The sequence below is a fragment of the Bombus pascuorum genome, chromosome 5 (genome assembly GCF_905332965.1).
Source record: "Bombus pascuorum chromosome 5, iyBomPasc1.1, whole genome shotgun sequence".
NCBI lineage: Eukaryota > Metazoa > Arthropoda > Insecta > Hymenoptera > Apidae > Bombus > Bombus pascuorum.
The window spans coordinates 18,186,964-18,200,360 of NC_083492.1; the positions used below are offsets into that span (position 1 = coordinate 18,186,964).

Consider the following 13,397-nt stretch of genomic DNA (forward strand, 5'->3'; position numbering starts at 1 on the left):
TACCGAATAGAGGAATTTATAATCACCATTGCTTTACAGAGATTTCTGATATTTCGTAAAGTTTCGTAAAGATTCATAAAGTTAAGAATATTGCGGCAGACTTTGGAAAATCCTGAAGGAAAGTATCTATACAGGGTATAAGTATTTTGCGTGCAGAAGATTGCGATTTCTGAGAAGGAACGTGGCTATTTCGCATTTAAAAATTTCAGAAGAAACGTGGCGTATTTGCATAGACTGGTGTGATGTCCGACATCGATGTCGTTAATACGACATAAATATTGAACAATTATAATCTTAACTGAGAACGTTCGAACCGTATAACCGTATAATCGACCTTTGCGTAATAACGGCTAGTGGACGGTTGGTCAAGTGGAACTTTGATAATTACTAGCACGAAACGAAACGTTCCGTACCGAATAACTAACAATTTAAATCGTAGAAGTACGAAACACGAAGAGAAACAGCAATCATTCTAGGACATAGGATTACCAGGTGAAAGAAACTAGGACAATATTTGATAATGCTGGTAATTGAAGTTTCGAATGACTTAAGTCGAAACGACTCGATGTTGTTCAACGTGTTTCGGTTTGTTCCCGTGTTCAATATCTTTTTTTAACAATCCCTAGATGGCTTGCATTGTGACTAGGATGATTAGCCGCATAAAGCTTAAGAATTACAGAATGCATGATACGAATACAAGATACAGAAGACGGCCGCCGCGAACGTTGAACAAAACAAGCGATAACGTTAATACTATACATTCGAACGACGCTCCTCTTTGCATAAAAATTTCCAACTAAAATATTTGTCAAACACTTTGAGACCTGTAAAATATCTGAGAATTTATTATCGTGATCCTATAATATCCGTTTAATATGAGAAAATATTTCTCGAGATATAATTTTTAATTGTATTTATTTCATGATTTCATATCGTAAAGCTGATTTGTTGCATTACGGTGGTCATCTTTATAATATTCCGTCCACGGAGGGGCGAATAGTCGATACTTTGGTGGAGTTGCGTGTTCGCCACGGAAGGCGGCTGACCAGATTCGTTCTTCAACCACTTAAGTAATCGAGCGGCCAAGCGGCCGAGCGGCTCGTATATCACAGCAAGCGTGAATCAGCGGGATTCGGTGAACACCGAATCTCAACTTTCTCTCTATTAGACTATTTGAAATTTGTTAGGTTTCTTTCTGTACGGAAATGTACTCGACTGAAAAAAGGCGAAGAACGACGTCGTTAATTCCGAAACTTAAAACACTTTTTAGTCTAGAATCTTTTTTATTTTGTATTTTTAATATTATTGCAATATATTGTAATTCTAATATTATTTCATACCTTCAAGAGGGTGAAGTCAGAAAGTAGCATTTTATTTAATTCTGTATCTAATTATTTAAAATTTGTTTCACTTAGATCCATTATTTGTTATAAGAGTTGAATGCTATAAAATAAATATCAAACAAAAGCAGTTTTGTTTTACTCAAATGATTGCTGTCACGTTGGAAAGCTACCGGAAGTCCATAGGGATTAAGCAGGTCAACGGGTTTCGTGTCACGGAAGCCATCACCGATATCCGATTAAGGGGCCAAGCAAGCAAGCCATTAGAAAAAGGGAAAACTTTTTTAGTCCAGAAGAATAAAAGAAAAAAAAATGTGCCTCGATGATTTCACGCGATACCCGAAACTTTTCCGGGCAGTCGAGCAAAAACAACAGACAGAGCCGTGTCTCCCTTCGTACTATCGACTTTACAATAAAACTGGAAGAACCATTGGCCGAAATCGCTCTCTTTCTTTTTTTTTCTTTTTTTTTTTTTTTTTTTTTTTTTCTTTCTTTATACAGTTTCGGAACGATGGTAAAGTATCGTATTTGCGATAAAGATAAGAAGCTCGAATGATATCCAACATTTTTCCATAAATGTCACGAAAGTGCGTGCCTGAAAAACTATACTTAATTAGCGCGCATTATTAAAGAAGCACAGAAGAGTATAAAAAACAATAAAAATACTTCAAATGTTATCATTTTTATCAAGAAAAACAATATGAGAATTGTAGTTTCTGCATTCAATAGCATATATTTTAATATCTTTTCTATGAATTCGTCATAATCTTTTTTTATTAGTCATATTCGTTCTGGAAAGCTGAATTGTTAATTCCGTGAAAAGTACAGTTGATAAACGGCAATTTGCAGGTTTATAAGCGTAACACATATCTTGAAGTAAAATAATCATTACAGTACAGTTATAACGTATTTGCATTGTGGCATCTACTCGAAGCTTTCACTCTACGGTTGAGTGGCCTCCGCTTATCCTGCTGCCATTGCCTGTCTTCCTTGCCTTTAAGATACGCGCTTTTTGTGGTACATTAACTAGCGTTGCTCATATCCCTCTTTGCACTAGTACGATTCATGAATTTCTAGGTTCGATAGATACTGATAAACTACTGCAATCACGTTATAATCTTTATCTACTGTTACAATATTAAATTTAAATAAACTTGACAAAAATATCACAGGATAAAATTCGCATCTCAAAAACAGCCATCATGCATATAATTAATAATGCAATCACGTGGCTATATTATACATACGTAATTATCAGTATCATATTATCATTGAATATTACCACGATTCATAAGAGGTCGATTTATCAAAAGATCTTTATCGAAAGGTATTCAAAGACCTTGTAGGTCAACGCGACAAGGCACAGGAGCGTTCACATGGAATGCATTTGTTTCCGGGAATAGCAAGATAAGGTTGGTACGTGGCTAAGGCGTATTTTTCATCGCTCATTGAGGAAACATCATGTACATCATAAGGATTATCAGGATCGTTTTAACGATATCCTCGAGGTTGAGATTTAGGATGATATTTGAACGAATTTTATATTTGAAACGAACCATTTCTCGTGTTCTTGGATCATGAAACGAAAAATATTGAATTAAGCACGGATACATGATAATTTATTAACTAATTTTTTAACCTACCGTTCTTTTTCACAAAAAGCCTTTACCTTCCAACAAGGAATTAAATTAAATTAAAGAGAAATAAAAGTAATAATATTTGATATGTAATTTTATGGTTTCGTTTAAATTAATTACGTTACCTACTTCTTTTTTATCTTTTTCCAAACAATATGTATAAATTATTGTGGAATTTAACGTATTCGGTCTGAAGGACATAACATTGTAGTATCGGTTACGTGATGCGTGTTTTTGATTTCGTGCTGTGGTCGTAAGTTGCACGACACTGCCTCGATAAAAAGACGTTGATTTTATCTAAAGTAACAGTAAAAATAACTAAAGAGGTATCACACAGACAAAAAGCAAAATAAAGAAGAAAGGAAAAGAATATCGTATTTTATTCCTGTTTCTTTCTTTAATTTGACAGTATGTATTTACTGTTTTTGCAAGTCCAATATAAAAAATCCCAATATATTTTACGTAACAATAATAAAGAAACGTCCAAGGATAATAAGTTATATTTTTAAAGGGTTTTCCTTTTCTTTTTCTGTAATGTGACTTCTTTATGAAGTGATAGTCGAAGATCTTTACGAGGCAACTTCATAATCTTTCGTTCAATCTTCCTTTTCTTCTTTTCAATAACAACTTCGTTATCGTTCTCAGAATGCTCATCGCCATCATTTTGATGCAAATTATTATCATTATCATTGTTTATTTCTTGGACGATTTTAGCCGAATCAGAAGAAGCGTTTAGAATACTTATGCTGTCACTCTTTTCTTCATCTTTGGAAAGTCCTTGATTCGCGCTTTTCCTTTTCCCGCGCTTTTTCCTCTTCCGTGTCGTATTTGCTTTCTCAAGGTGTAATACTTCTACTTCTTCTACTTCTTCTACTTCTCTGTTATTTAATGCAACGTTTCCTTTTCGTTTGTATTCTGGTAGTGGCACATCAAAGTTTCGTTCAAATACAGCAACAAAGAAACCATTGCACAAATCTATGTCAGAATTGGCATAAAGGCATTTATCTGAACAATTATATTTCTTCGAACTGAAGTTTAGCCAGTTTTCATTTAACAAATCCTTCACGGGAGAAAGCTTGTATGCGTCTTGTACATTTTCCAGAATTTCATCTATTACTTGCTCATTTTCTTCCGGATGAATAGAGCAAGTGCTATAAACAATCCTCTTCACATTCGGGAAATTTAATAAAGCGTGTCGCAAAATGAAAACTTGGAATGCTTGTAATTGTTTGAGCCGCTGTGGATCACATTTTTCGTTGCCATGCACTATCTGTCTATCCAACATACCTATGATAAAAGAATTTCTTTAAAATTACAATAAACATTTTTATTTATATATGTGGAATACTCTACCTGAACCGGAGCATGTTGGGTCAACTAGAATGTATTCCACATTGCGATATTCATTTGGGTTCAAAATTAATGCATCTTTATTGACAGTTTCTACACAAGTGGCATTTGTTATTCTAACTTGTTCACATAATGTTTCGTACCTTCGTTCATCAATTTCCACTGCGTAAATTTTTCTAGAAACATCATATATAATAGAATTATAGAATACTCGGTACAAAATAGCATAATAGGTCTCACCCTTTATTTCCCATTATTGCAGCTAAGTGAGATGATTTCATTCCAGGAGCTGCACATAGATCAAGTACTGTAGACCCTGGTTTTGGATTTAACAGTTTTGATGGAAGACAGCTAGCCTGAAGATATAAGAAAAATGCTTAAAATATTAATCGTCTATCTATTTATCTATTTTTGATAAAAATTACCTTGTCTTGTAAAAGAATTTCTCCATTTTGATAACCAGGGTGATCGTGAAAAGTTGTGTCAGGTGGAAAAATAAGTAATTCCGAAATATGAAAATCCTGAATAAAATTTGGCTTTTTTAAATTTTTTATGACATTTAAATGCTCTACATAACTCGGACATTTCGGCATGAAAGACCATCCCTCCTCTTGAAAATAAGATATCCCCTTTTCTAGTGGCACTAATAAAGTGTTGATACGAACATATCTTGCTTTTTTTACTGAAAAAAATGAGATTTTTTTTTTAGCAATCGTATGAAGGTAACTGATTTTATAATGGATATAAAGTAAAACTCGTGCTTTCTCACTAAACTATTTATTGTTAAATACATAGTAAATTACTATATTCGCTACTGGCATTATTATATATGTACAATAATAATAAAAAATATAGAAATATATAAATCACGCTTACTATATATAGTTGCTACAAATATCAAATATATTATATACGTTATTAATATTAATATGTTATTAATATATATTAAAATATATATATATATATTTATTTATGTATATATGCAGAATAGATACATTTGTTTTAATATCTAATCAATTTTTTCATTTAAACTATCTTTAGAAGGTTGATCTGCAATTGCTTTGATCTCACTAGCATTATCAGGCTCATGAAGTGCCTGATAAACATAACAAGCTATTATTAAATTTACTGTAATTACTGCAGCAAACACAGAAATGCAATTTGTTATGAATCTATCTATGTGAAATTCAACCTTCATAATATGCTGTACTCCAAAAAATGCAGCAAATGGTAGAGTAAACATAGCAATGCTGTATAAGAACAATTTCGCCAATATAGCTACAAAAGTCATAACTGGTCCTTGATCTTTGTTCTGATCAAAAGAATTTTCTTTTTGATTTACTTTTTGTTGATTTTTATCCATATAAGAGAAAAGTCTTTTAATTCTAGGATGGCGGCTAGTAAGTATACGGTTGTTACGGATGATTAGAACCATCAATCTGGATATATAATTCTCTTACAAAGAAATTGACTTAATATATCTTAGATTTGAGATCAGATGTGGTTATTAATTTTCCTGCACACGAATGGCCCATTTCTGTAAACATAATATGCATTCATTGGTAAGTAAATACAATATATTTTACCTGTTTTATGAGGTTTCTGAAGCGCATCAATGTCACTAATATTGCTTAATTCTTCTCGAAATTTTTGTTCATAAGCAAGTATAGTTTGAGCAGGTTTACATTCAGTTTTCAAGGCCTTCTTCCCCCAAAGTAATTCTGTTATCAGGATTTTTGCTAACCACGGTTGCAAACGAGGTTCATTCACTAATATATTAGTTTTTTTTATAAGATAATCTAACTGCTCTTCTCTTTGCAATGTATTGAGGCATAAAGAATATATCGCGGATACATTCTATATTATTAAACAAAAAGGTAACATTATTATTTGAGAATAACATAAATAAATATGCACTCTTTCGAAAACCATGTGACTATGATACTCCGAAATGAGAAAAGTGATCAGTTATTCGATGAATTCAAAATAGTTTTATATTCGGTAAATTTTTCTATAGTTTAATTATTTCATTTTGCTTTTCTTTTAATATGTTTATTAGATATTAACTTACAGGATGTTTTTGTCCGTAAATCAATGATTTAAGACTACCACCTTTCTCACGAACCTCCTGAATAATCTTAGCAGCAGATTTATAAAGTCTTGGTACTTTGATGGAATGTACGAATCCGCTGGTCATGTTATCGCATCAGAAAATTGTACTTTGTAATATCAAATTTAATTTTGATCACTTACTATTCGATTAATTACTGACTTCTACATGGATATGTTTCGTGCACGCAACACGAAATAGAATAATGTCCGCCATGTCATTAGAAGATGCGCACAATCTACCAAACACGTTGTATAGCGTGAAAAGAAAAAATCGTCTTCACTAAACACCAAATTTAAATATGTAATGTATTCTTATAAATACATTTATTATTATTTCTTACAATTTTATTAATAGTTATATATATATATACTATATATATATATATATACTATAAAATATAATAAAATATACTATATATATATATATATATATAGTAATATACATTAATAGTTCGCGTGACAGTTTTAAAATTACTGAAAAAATTTCCGACTTCAATGATTCTAATAAAAATTAAATTTTTAAAAGAATGTACAATTTTCAAATTGTAATAAACTTATATATGTATGAATCATTTAATGTTACTGATAAATACATAGCAGTTATAAGGAGAATGAGATATTTAAAAATAAGCCTTCATTTGTACAGAATATCACGTGTTTGTTACCACTAGTACAATCAGTTCACACGTGAATTTATTTTAACGTACTTCGATCTAATCTCTAATTCGTTAGATACTTTGCAATCACGAAATGTTATTCATTGTTTTGCGTACGATTAAAAACATATTCAACTAGAAATATGATATCAAGAAAGTCCTAACTATCAACGGTAAGATAACAATTTTCTTGGACTAAATGAAATTTTATTATAGGTTAGATTTCGACGAATGATCGGAAAGTGTATTTTCAACTTTTTCATTAACTAGTTTTTATTTTCCTTTAATAGAGGTGTTTGAATTATAAATAAGTGATATTTATTATTGCATTAACGCGCTTCGTAATGCGTGCTTTTATTTTAAAAGTGAAATATAAAGACGTAGAAAGATCTATTGCAATCATTTTGTATGAAACGTATACTTCAAATCGTCAGAATTTATAAATATCACAATTGATATAAGTAACGACTTAAGTAATTCATTCAATATGAGAATCAAAACACTTCGTTGTGTAATTTATTTATGACTTATAAAAGAGATCGATTAATATTATTCCTTTGAATATTTTGCAGAATATATAAATTATATTCTCTATTAATACTAATTTTAATATAAAAATGTTATCACATGATGATAAATTGTTCTAGAAGATTTGGAAGCATTGATTTAACGGAGACATTCAAACTTACATCTCATTTATATTACAACAAAGGACAGTTCAATGACTAAAGACAAAAAGGTTTTATTGCTTTGTATATTACATTGCTTTATAATGCTTATTGTGTGTGATACATTTCATATAGTTAATCACATGTGTATACATTGCACACAAGTGTTTGGGACTTTTATCTCATTAGAAGCATATAAATTTCAATACCGAAATGTGTATAGTATTTTGATATGTCACATTGTATTGTTCTTAATATATTAAAATTTCTTTGTACTATATTGTAATGTTATCTTTCTTTTATTTTTTTTTTTTTTTTGTCTAATGTTCATATTTAAATAATTAGTTAAAGTATCACAATGTTGCTTATTATGTGTTTTGTTATATATATTTAGTAAGTGCCCTATGATTTTATGTAACTGTACATAAAATGTATATTTAATCATGTAGATAGAAATTGTTCTTAGAAGGTATTTAATTATTGCTTTTTTTATGATTTCAGTTGATCCTGCATGCTGTGCACTGCATCATCGTTCTGCCTAAAATATTGCACTGTATTTTTTCTTACTTTGCCAAACGTATTACTTACACAATAAAGTAAATTACAAACTATGGCTGCCTACATCAATCGTACAATGTCCATGATTGGAGGAGACAGCCACTTGAGATCGACAGATATACGAACTGATAATTCTCCCCTTCAGATTTTTGTTAAAGCCAAGAAAAAGATCAATGATATATTTTTGGAAATAGAAGACTATGTGCAGGACACTGTAGGATTTATGAAATGTAAGTAATTCATTTGAAATATAGAAGATTTTGAATATGAAAATATGATCTTAGAAAGATTAAATTATGATATTAAACTATTTTTACTAAAATTATTTTTGTAGCATTGCAAGCTGAACATAATATTGTCACTGCAGAAGAAGCACAAAAAATTGATAGCTATGTTGATAAGGTTCATGCAATTAGAGATGTACTTAAAAGGGATCACATGAAAGTTGCATTTTTTGGAAGGTATATTGTTAGAATTATTATTAAAAAGTATTAGCCATATCTGAATTATATATCTTACAAAATATTACAGAACTAGCAATGGAAAGAGTACAGTTATTAACGCAATGTTACGTGATAAAATTTTACCAAGTGGCATAGGACATACAACAAATTGCTTCTTACAAGTTGAAGGTTCAGATAATGGTGAAGCTTACTTGATTACAGAAGGAACCACTGAGAAACAGCCTGTTCAATCAGTTGGTCAATTAGGTCATGCTCTCTGCAAAGAAAAGTTATGTGAAAGTCATTTAGTGAGAATATTTTGGCCGAAAGAAAAATGTTTGCTATTAAGAGATGATGTAGTATTTGTCGACAGTCCTGGAGTGGATGTGACACCAAATCTGGATGAGTGGATTGACAAACATTGTTTGGATGCAGATGTTTTTGTGCTCGTGGCTAATGCTGAATCTACTTTAATGGTGACAGTATGTATCCACTTTCGTTGAATTTTATACCATTTTACTTCTAGTTGTATGTACTTATAACAGTCTAATTGCAGGAAAAGAACTTTTTTCACAAAGTATCTACAAAATTATCTAAACCAAATATCTTTATTTTAAATAATAGATGGGATGCATCTGCCTCAGAACCAGAATTTTTTGAACAGGTATGTCTTATATAAATTTATAGAAACAGATATTATGTAAATATAAGTTTAATAATATAGGATTATAAAGTCATTAAAAAAGTATTTTTAAATATACTTCATCAAAAATGAATTAAGTTTATTGTATAAGAAGATTCTGAATTTTTTTTTTATTAAAGCTGGTACTACATATTATTTCAAAATCCATTCGCACACAAACAACTTAATATTAGTGTATTCAAAAGTATATGTGTGAAGCACAAATTTTTTTAATAAGTAGCTGTATGCAGTGGCAGCTTTACTTAAATAATTCACGTAATACCCCATTTATCCTTTAGCTGGTCAAAGAGCAGAAGGAGGTAAGTTATTCTATTTGGTAAATTTTAAATATAGTGGAGAAAGATATATATAACTTTAATTATAAGCAAAGTCGATGGTGCACTATGCAAGAGACACAATGTGCACAAATTTTGTAGCATGGAAAATTACTCGTTAAAATTAAGTTAAATAGAATCTTCTTTTAACAATGCAATAAGTTACATCAATTCTGTGCTTATAGTATGTGATAGAAACTTTATTATGTGCTTCTTGCTTTTTACATTATTTTACAATTTATAATGTAACTTATGTTTATTTACAATTTACATTTGTGTAGGTAAGAGCACAACATCAAGAGCGGGCTGTCGATTTCTTGTCAAGAGAATTAAAAGTTTATACACCCAAAGATGCTGAAGAGCGAGTTTTCTTCGTTTCAGCAAAAGAAACTCTTCAAGCTCGTATGCAAGAACAACGTGGTCAACCTGCTCATAGTAAGACACATGGTTTCTTTATTTATGGTTTGTATTAATTATTTATTTTTAATATTTTCGAAACTTTTTTGTAGATGGTGCACTAGCAGAAGGATTTCAAAATCGATATTTCGAATTTCAAGATTTCGAACGAAAATTTGAAGAATGTATTTCAAAGTCTGCTGTGAAAACGAAATTTGAACAGCATTCTCAACGTGGAAAACATATTGCTATGTAAATCACTTATTATCTGTTTTACTCTATCTAAATATTTATTTTTCAGTGCATAAAATCAAATATACTTTCTTCAGGGAAATACGACAAACTCTAGATGAAATACTAGATAGGGCACAAAGAATGAAAAGTGAGCAATTGTATATTAAGAAAGATGTCCATGATAAATTAAATTACACGGAACAACAATTAATGTTGCTGACTCAAGAAATGAAGGACAAAATTCATCATATGGTGGAGGATGTAGAACAAAGAGTGTCTAAAGCTCTGAGCGAAGAAATTCGTAGATTAGCTGTACTTATTGATGAATTCAGTGTTCCGTTCCATACCGACCCACTAGTTCTAAATGTATATAAACGGGAACTTCATACACACGTAGAAAATGGCTTAGGTATTATTGTTTTTTTAATTTATTCACCATATCTTTATTTTATAAAATTTGTAACTTATAATTTTATATAGGTTCCAACTTACGAGCAAGACTCAGCACCGCGTTGGCATTGAATATTGAAAACTCTCAAAGAGAAATGACAGAACGAATGGCAAATTTATTGCCAGAGAATAAGAGACAAATGTCTCTAAATATTTTACCAAGACGAGAACCATTCGAAATTTTGTACAGATTAAATTGTGACAATCTATGCGCAGATTTTCACGAAGATTTAGAATTTCGATTTTCTTGGGGAATTACAGCCATAATTAATAGATTTGCGGGAAGACAGGGAAGGAAGTTAACCATTGCTAATTATCCACAGGAAGTAAGATAATTTATTCGATAGTACAAAATACTTTTATAATAATAAAATTGTTATTTAATCTGTATATTTGTAGATACCACCAGCAATCATGTCTCCTGCAGAAAGCGTTGATTCTATAAAATTTATGTCAAGTACTCCGAACCATCAACCAAGATCAGATGATTTGTCATTGGCTACTAGAATCGCAATAGCATCTATAACATCTCAAGGAACTATGGGAGGACTTATAGTTGCTGGATTTGTAAGTATATTACACAATAAAAACATCTATTTTATTGAGGAATGAAATCTATTTTACTGAAATTGTTTGCTTAAGATGTTAAAAACAATTGGTTGGAGACTTATAGCGGTAACCGGTGCTATTTATGGTGCTCTATATCTTTATGAACGATTAACATGGACTAATAAAGCAAAAGAACGTGAATTTAAACGTCAGTACGTATCTCATGCTACAAAAAAGTTGAAACTGATAGTGGATCTCACGTCTGCGAATTGCAGTCATCAAGTACAACAGTGAGTTTTATCTTATTTTATTGAATTATTACTACTTTTACTTTATCGTAAAATTAATTTTAATATTATTTATATATAATTGCAGAGAGCTATCTAGCACCTTTGCACGTCTGTGCCATTTAGTAGATGAAACAACGTCCGAAATGGATACCGAACTAAAAAATATTGCAAGTACAATACGAATACTAGAGGAAGCAACTAGTAGTGCTAAAGTTTTACGAAATAAGGCTAATTATTTAACAAACGAGCTCGATTTATTCAATGCAGCATATTTAAAGTCATTAAATTAAGGATTGAACGTCATTTTTAAGAAATATGTTGTCACGAAAGATTGATGAACATCGCTGTTTCAGAAAATATGTCTATACATGTATGATAATTAATACGACTTATCAATGTACTAATCAATGTATGTGTGGATATGTTTCCTGAAACAATGATTTATGCATATAGAAGGAATGTTTTTACTAAAACATTGAATTTTTTGTAATTTAGAAAAGATAATTTGTTTTTAGAGGGAATAGCACAAAATGTCTTACATCAATAGACTTCCAACAAATTTTTTAATTTTTTTCTTTTTTTTTAATAATTTATTTCATCAAACAAATCATGCTAAAAAAAGATCTTTTTGCAAATACAGCGCGTGTTTTGAAATATGAAATCGAAGTACATATTGATTTATACTCAAATCTATTACAGAGATCTAATTGAATCTTACTTATGTAGTAAATAAAATAATGAAATTAGATTTATTAGATTATACTTATAAAAGACCTTATGTTATTATATAAATAAAAGGTTGTTTATTGAGTAAGAATTATGTTCGTGTTTTTTGATTGTTCTCTGCAGTGTGGTCATACAAATATAGGACAAGTTTATCTCATCGTAGAATGATATATTAAGTGTAAACGAAACGCATGACCGAAAGAAATATAACCTCGTAAAGCATGTGTGAAGCTCTGAAATGATTCGAATGTATAATTACGTTCAAATAAAACAGTGGAACTATGCAACCCGATTGTTTAGTGCTGTAAGTTCTTCATTCAGTATATCATTCCAATTATTGTCGACTCAGTGAACATTCATTATTTTCATTTTAATTAGAAGGTACCTTCTAACCTAAAAGCTCCTGTACAGGCTGATTTAATCGGACCGCCTGATCCTGTTTCGAATTTAAGGCCGATCATTTTTGCAAAATCTGAGGATGAAAGCCTGCTAGAAAAGAAATTCAGAGAAGCCAGAGAAGACACGCAAATTTGGAATCAAAATTTTTGGACGGAACATAATAGTACCTTCATAGAGGTGTAACATAATTCTTACATAACGTCATTATGAAATATGTTTCAAATTTTAATTTATTGAATGTATTATAGGAACGTAAGCAATTTCAAGAAACTCTAAAAGCACAAGGGAAAACGTCAATTACTGCGGATGATATGTCAGTGTTTTATAAAGAATTTTTAGATAAAAATTGGCAGATGCACTTAAATTATAATATCGCATGGTATAAAAGAAATGTTAAATTACTATTCCTTGAGATCAGAGTAAGGATATCTAAATTAAAATTTAGATAATTTACAGTATTAATAATTATCATTATACATAGTATATTGTACATATTTACAATGTAAAGTTGTATTTATGTTTTATTTGTAAGTTGTCAGAAGCAGAATATATATATTACAATATAAATAAAT

At 30.4% G+C, this 13,397-nt stretch overlaps 3 protein-coding genes across 8 annotated transcripts; 2 read left to right on the top strand and 1 right to left on the bottom strand.

The window, feature by feature from the left end:
• Positions 1-3,050: 3,050 nt before the first annotated feature.
• LOC132907356 (28S rRNA (cytosine-C(5))-methyltransferase) lies at positions 3,051-6,524 on the bottom strand. The gene is made up of 6 exons (XM_060960381.1): positions 6,399-6,524; positions 5,914-6,184; positions 4,753-5,009; positions 4,568-4,683; positions 4,331-4,503; positions 3,051-4,264 (listed from the first exon to the last, which is right to left on the bottom strand). Exons 1-6 carry the CDS (start codon positions 6,522-6,524, stop codon positions 3,483-3,485), a joined length of 1,725 nt encoding a protein of 574 aa, XP_060816364.1. The 3' UTR covers positions 3,051-3,482.
• A 57-nt stretch (positions 6,525-6,581) lies between these two features.
• Positions 6,582-12,718, top strand: LOC132907355 (transmembrane GTPase Marf). 6 transcript variants are annotated; one of them, XM_060960379.1, is made up of 14 exons: positions 7,104-7,268; positions 7,743-7,834; positions 8,467-8,551; positions 8,656-8,782; positions 8,853-9,246; positions 9,321-9,428; positions 9,746-9,766; positions 10,063-10,216; positions 10,291-10,429; positions 10,507-10,820; positions 10,892-11,187; positions 11,261-11,428; positions 11,504-11,700; positions 11,786-12,718. In XM_060960379.1, the coding sequence occupies exons 2-14, from the start codon at positions 7,817-7,819 to the stop codon at positions 11,988-11,990; spliced, it is 2,226 nt and encodes a 741-aa protein (XP_060816362.1). In that variant the 5' UTR covers positions 7,104-7,268; positions 7,743-7,816; the 3' UTR covers positions 11,991-12,718. The 6 variants fall into 6 exon arrangements, with proteins under 6 accessions (XP_060816358.1, XP_060816362.1, XP_060816363.1 ...); XM_060960380.1 differs by having other exon boundaries at positions 7,746-7,834; XM_060960375.1 differs by lacking the exons at positions 7,104-7,268; positions 7,743-7,834 and adding an exon at positions 6,582-6,689 and having other exon boundaries at positions 8,265-8,551.
• On the top strand, positions 12,588-13,396 carry LOC132907359 (COA8 family protein CG14806, mitochondrial). Its single transcript, XM_060960384.1, has 3 exons — positions 12,588-12,730; positions 12,805-13,002; positions 13,074-13,396. The coding sequence occupies exons 1-3, from the start codon at positions 12,665-12,667 to the stop codon at positions 13,272-13,274; spliced, it is 465 nt and encodes a 154-aa protein (XP_060816367.1). The 5' UTR covers positions 12,588-12,664; the 3' UTR covers positions 13,275-13,396.
• Position 13,397: the final 1 nt, after the last annotated feature.

What these genes read in the sequence shown, in the direction of transcription:
- LOC132907356 (XM_060960381.1), bottom strand. Translation starts at nt 6,524, where the DNA reads ATGACCAGCGGATTCGTACATTCCATCAAAGTACCAAGACTTTATAAA. An exon ending in AAATTCTTTTACAAGACAAG is followed by an intron (nt 4,684 to 4,752) that starts GTAATTTTTATC and finishes TTATATCTTCAG; the next exon opens with GCTAGCTGTCTTCCATCAAA. An exon ending in CCCAACATGCTCCGGTTCAG is followed by an intron (nt 4,265 to 4,330) that starts GTAGAGTATTCC and finishes CTTTTATCATAG; the next exon opens with GTATGTTGGATAGACAGATA.
- LOC132907355 (XM_060960375.1), top strand. Translation starts at nt 8,374, where the DNA reads ATGGCTGCCTACATCAATCGTACAATGTCCATGATTGGAGGAGACAGC. An exon ending in CGTGGAAAACATATTGCTAT is followed by an intron (nt 10,430 to 10,506) that starts GTAAATCACTTA and finishes TACTTTCTTCAG; the next exon opens with GGAAATACGACAAACTCTAG. An exon ending in ACACGTAGAAAATGGCTTAG is followed by an intron (nt 10,821 to 10,891) that starts GTATTATTGTTT and finishes AATTTTATATAG; the next exon opens with GTTCCAACTTACGAGCAAGA.
- LOC132907359 (XM_060960384.1), top strand. Translation starts at nt 12,665, where the DNA reads ATGATTCGAATGTATAATTACGTTCAAATAAAACAGTGGAACTATGCA. An exon ending in CAACCCGATTGTTTAGTGCT is followed by an intron (nt 12,731 to 12,804) that starts GTAAGTTCTTCA and finishes CATTTTAATTAG; the next exon opens with AAGGTACCTTCTAACCTAAA. An exon ending in ATAATAGTACCTTCATAGAG is followed by an intron (nt 13,003 to 13,073) that starts GTGTAACATAAT and finishes AATGTATTATAG; the next exon opens with GAACGTAAGCAATTTCAAGA.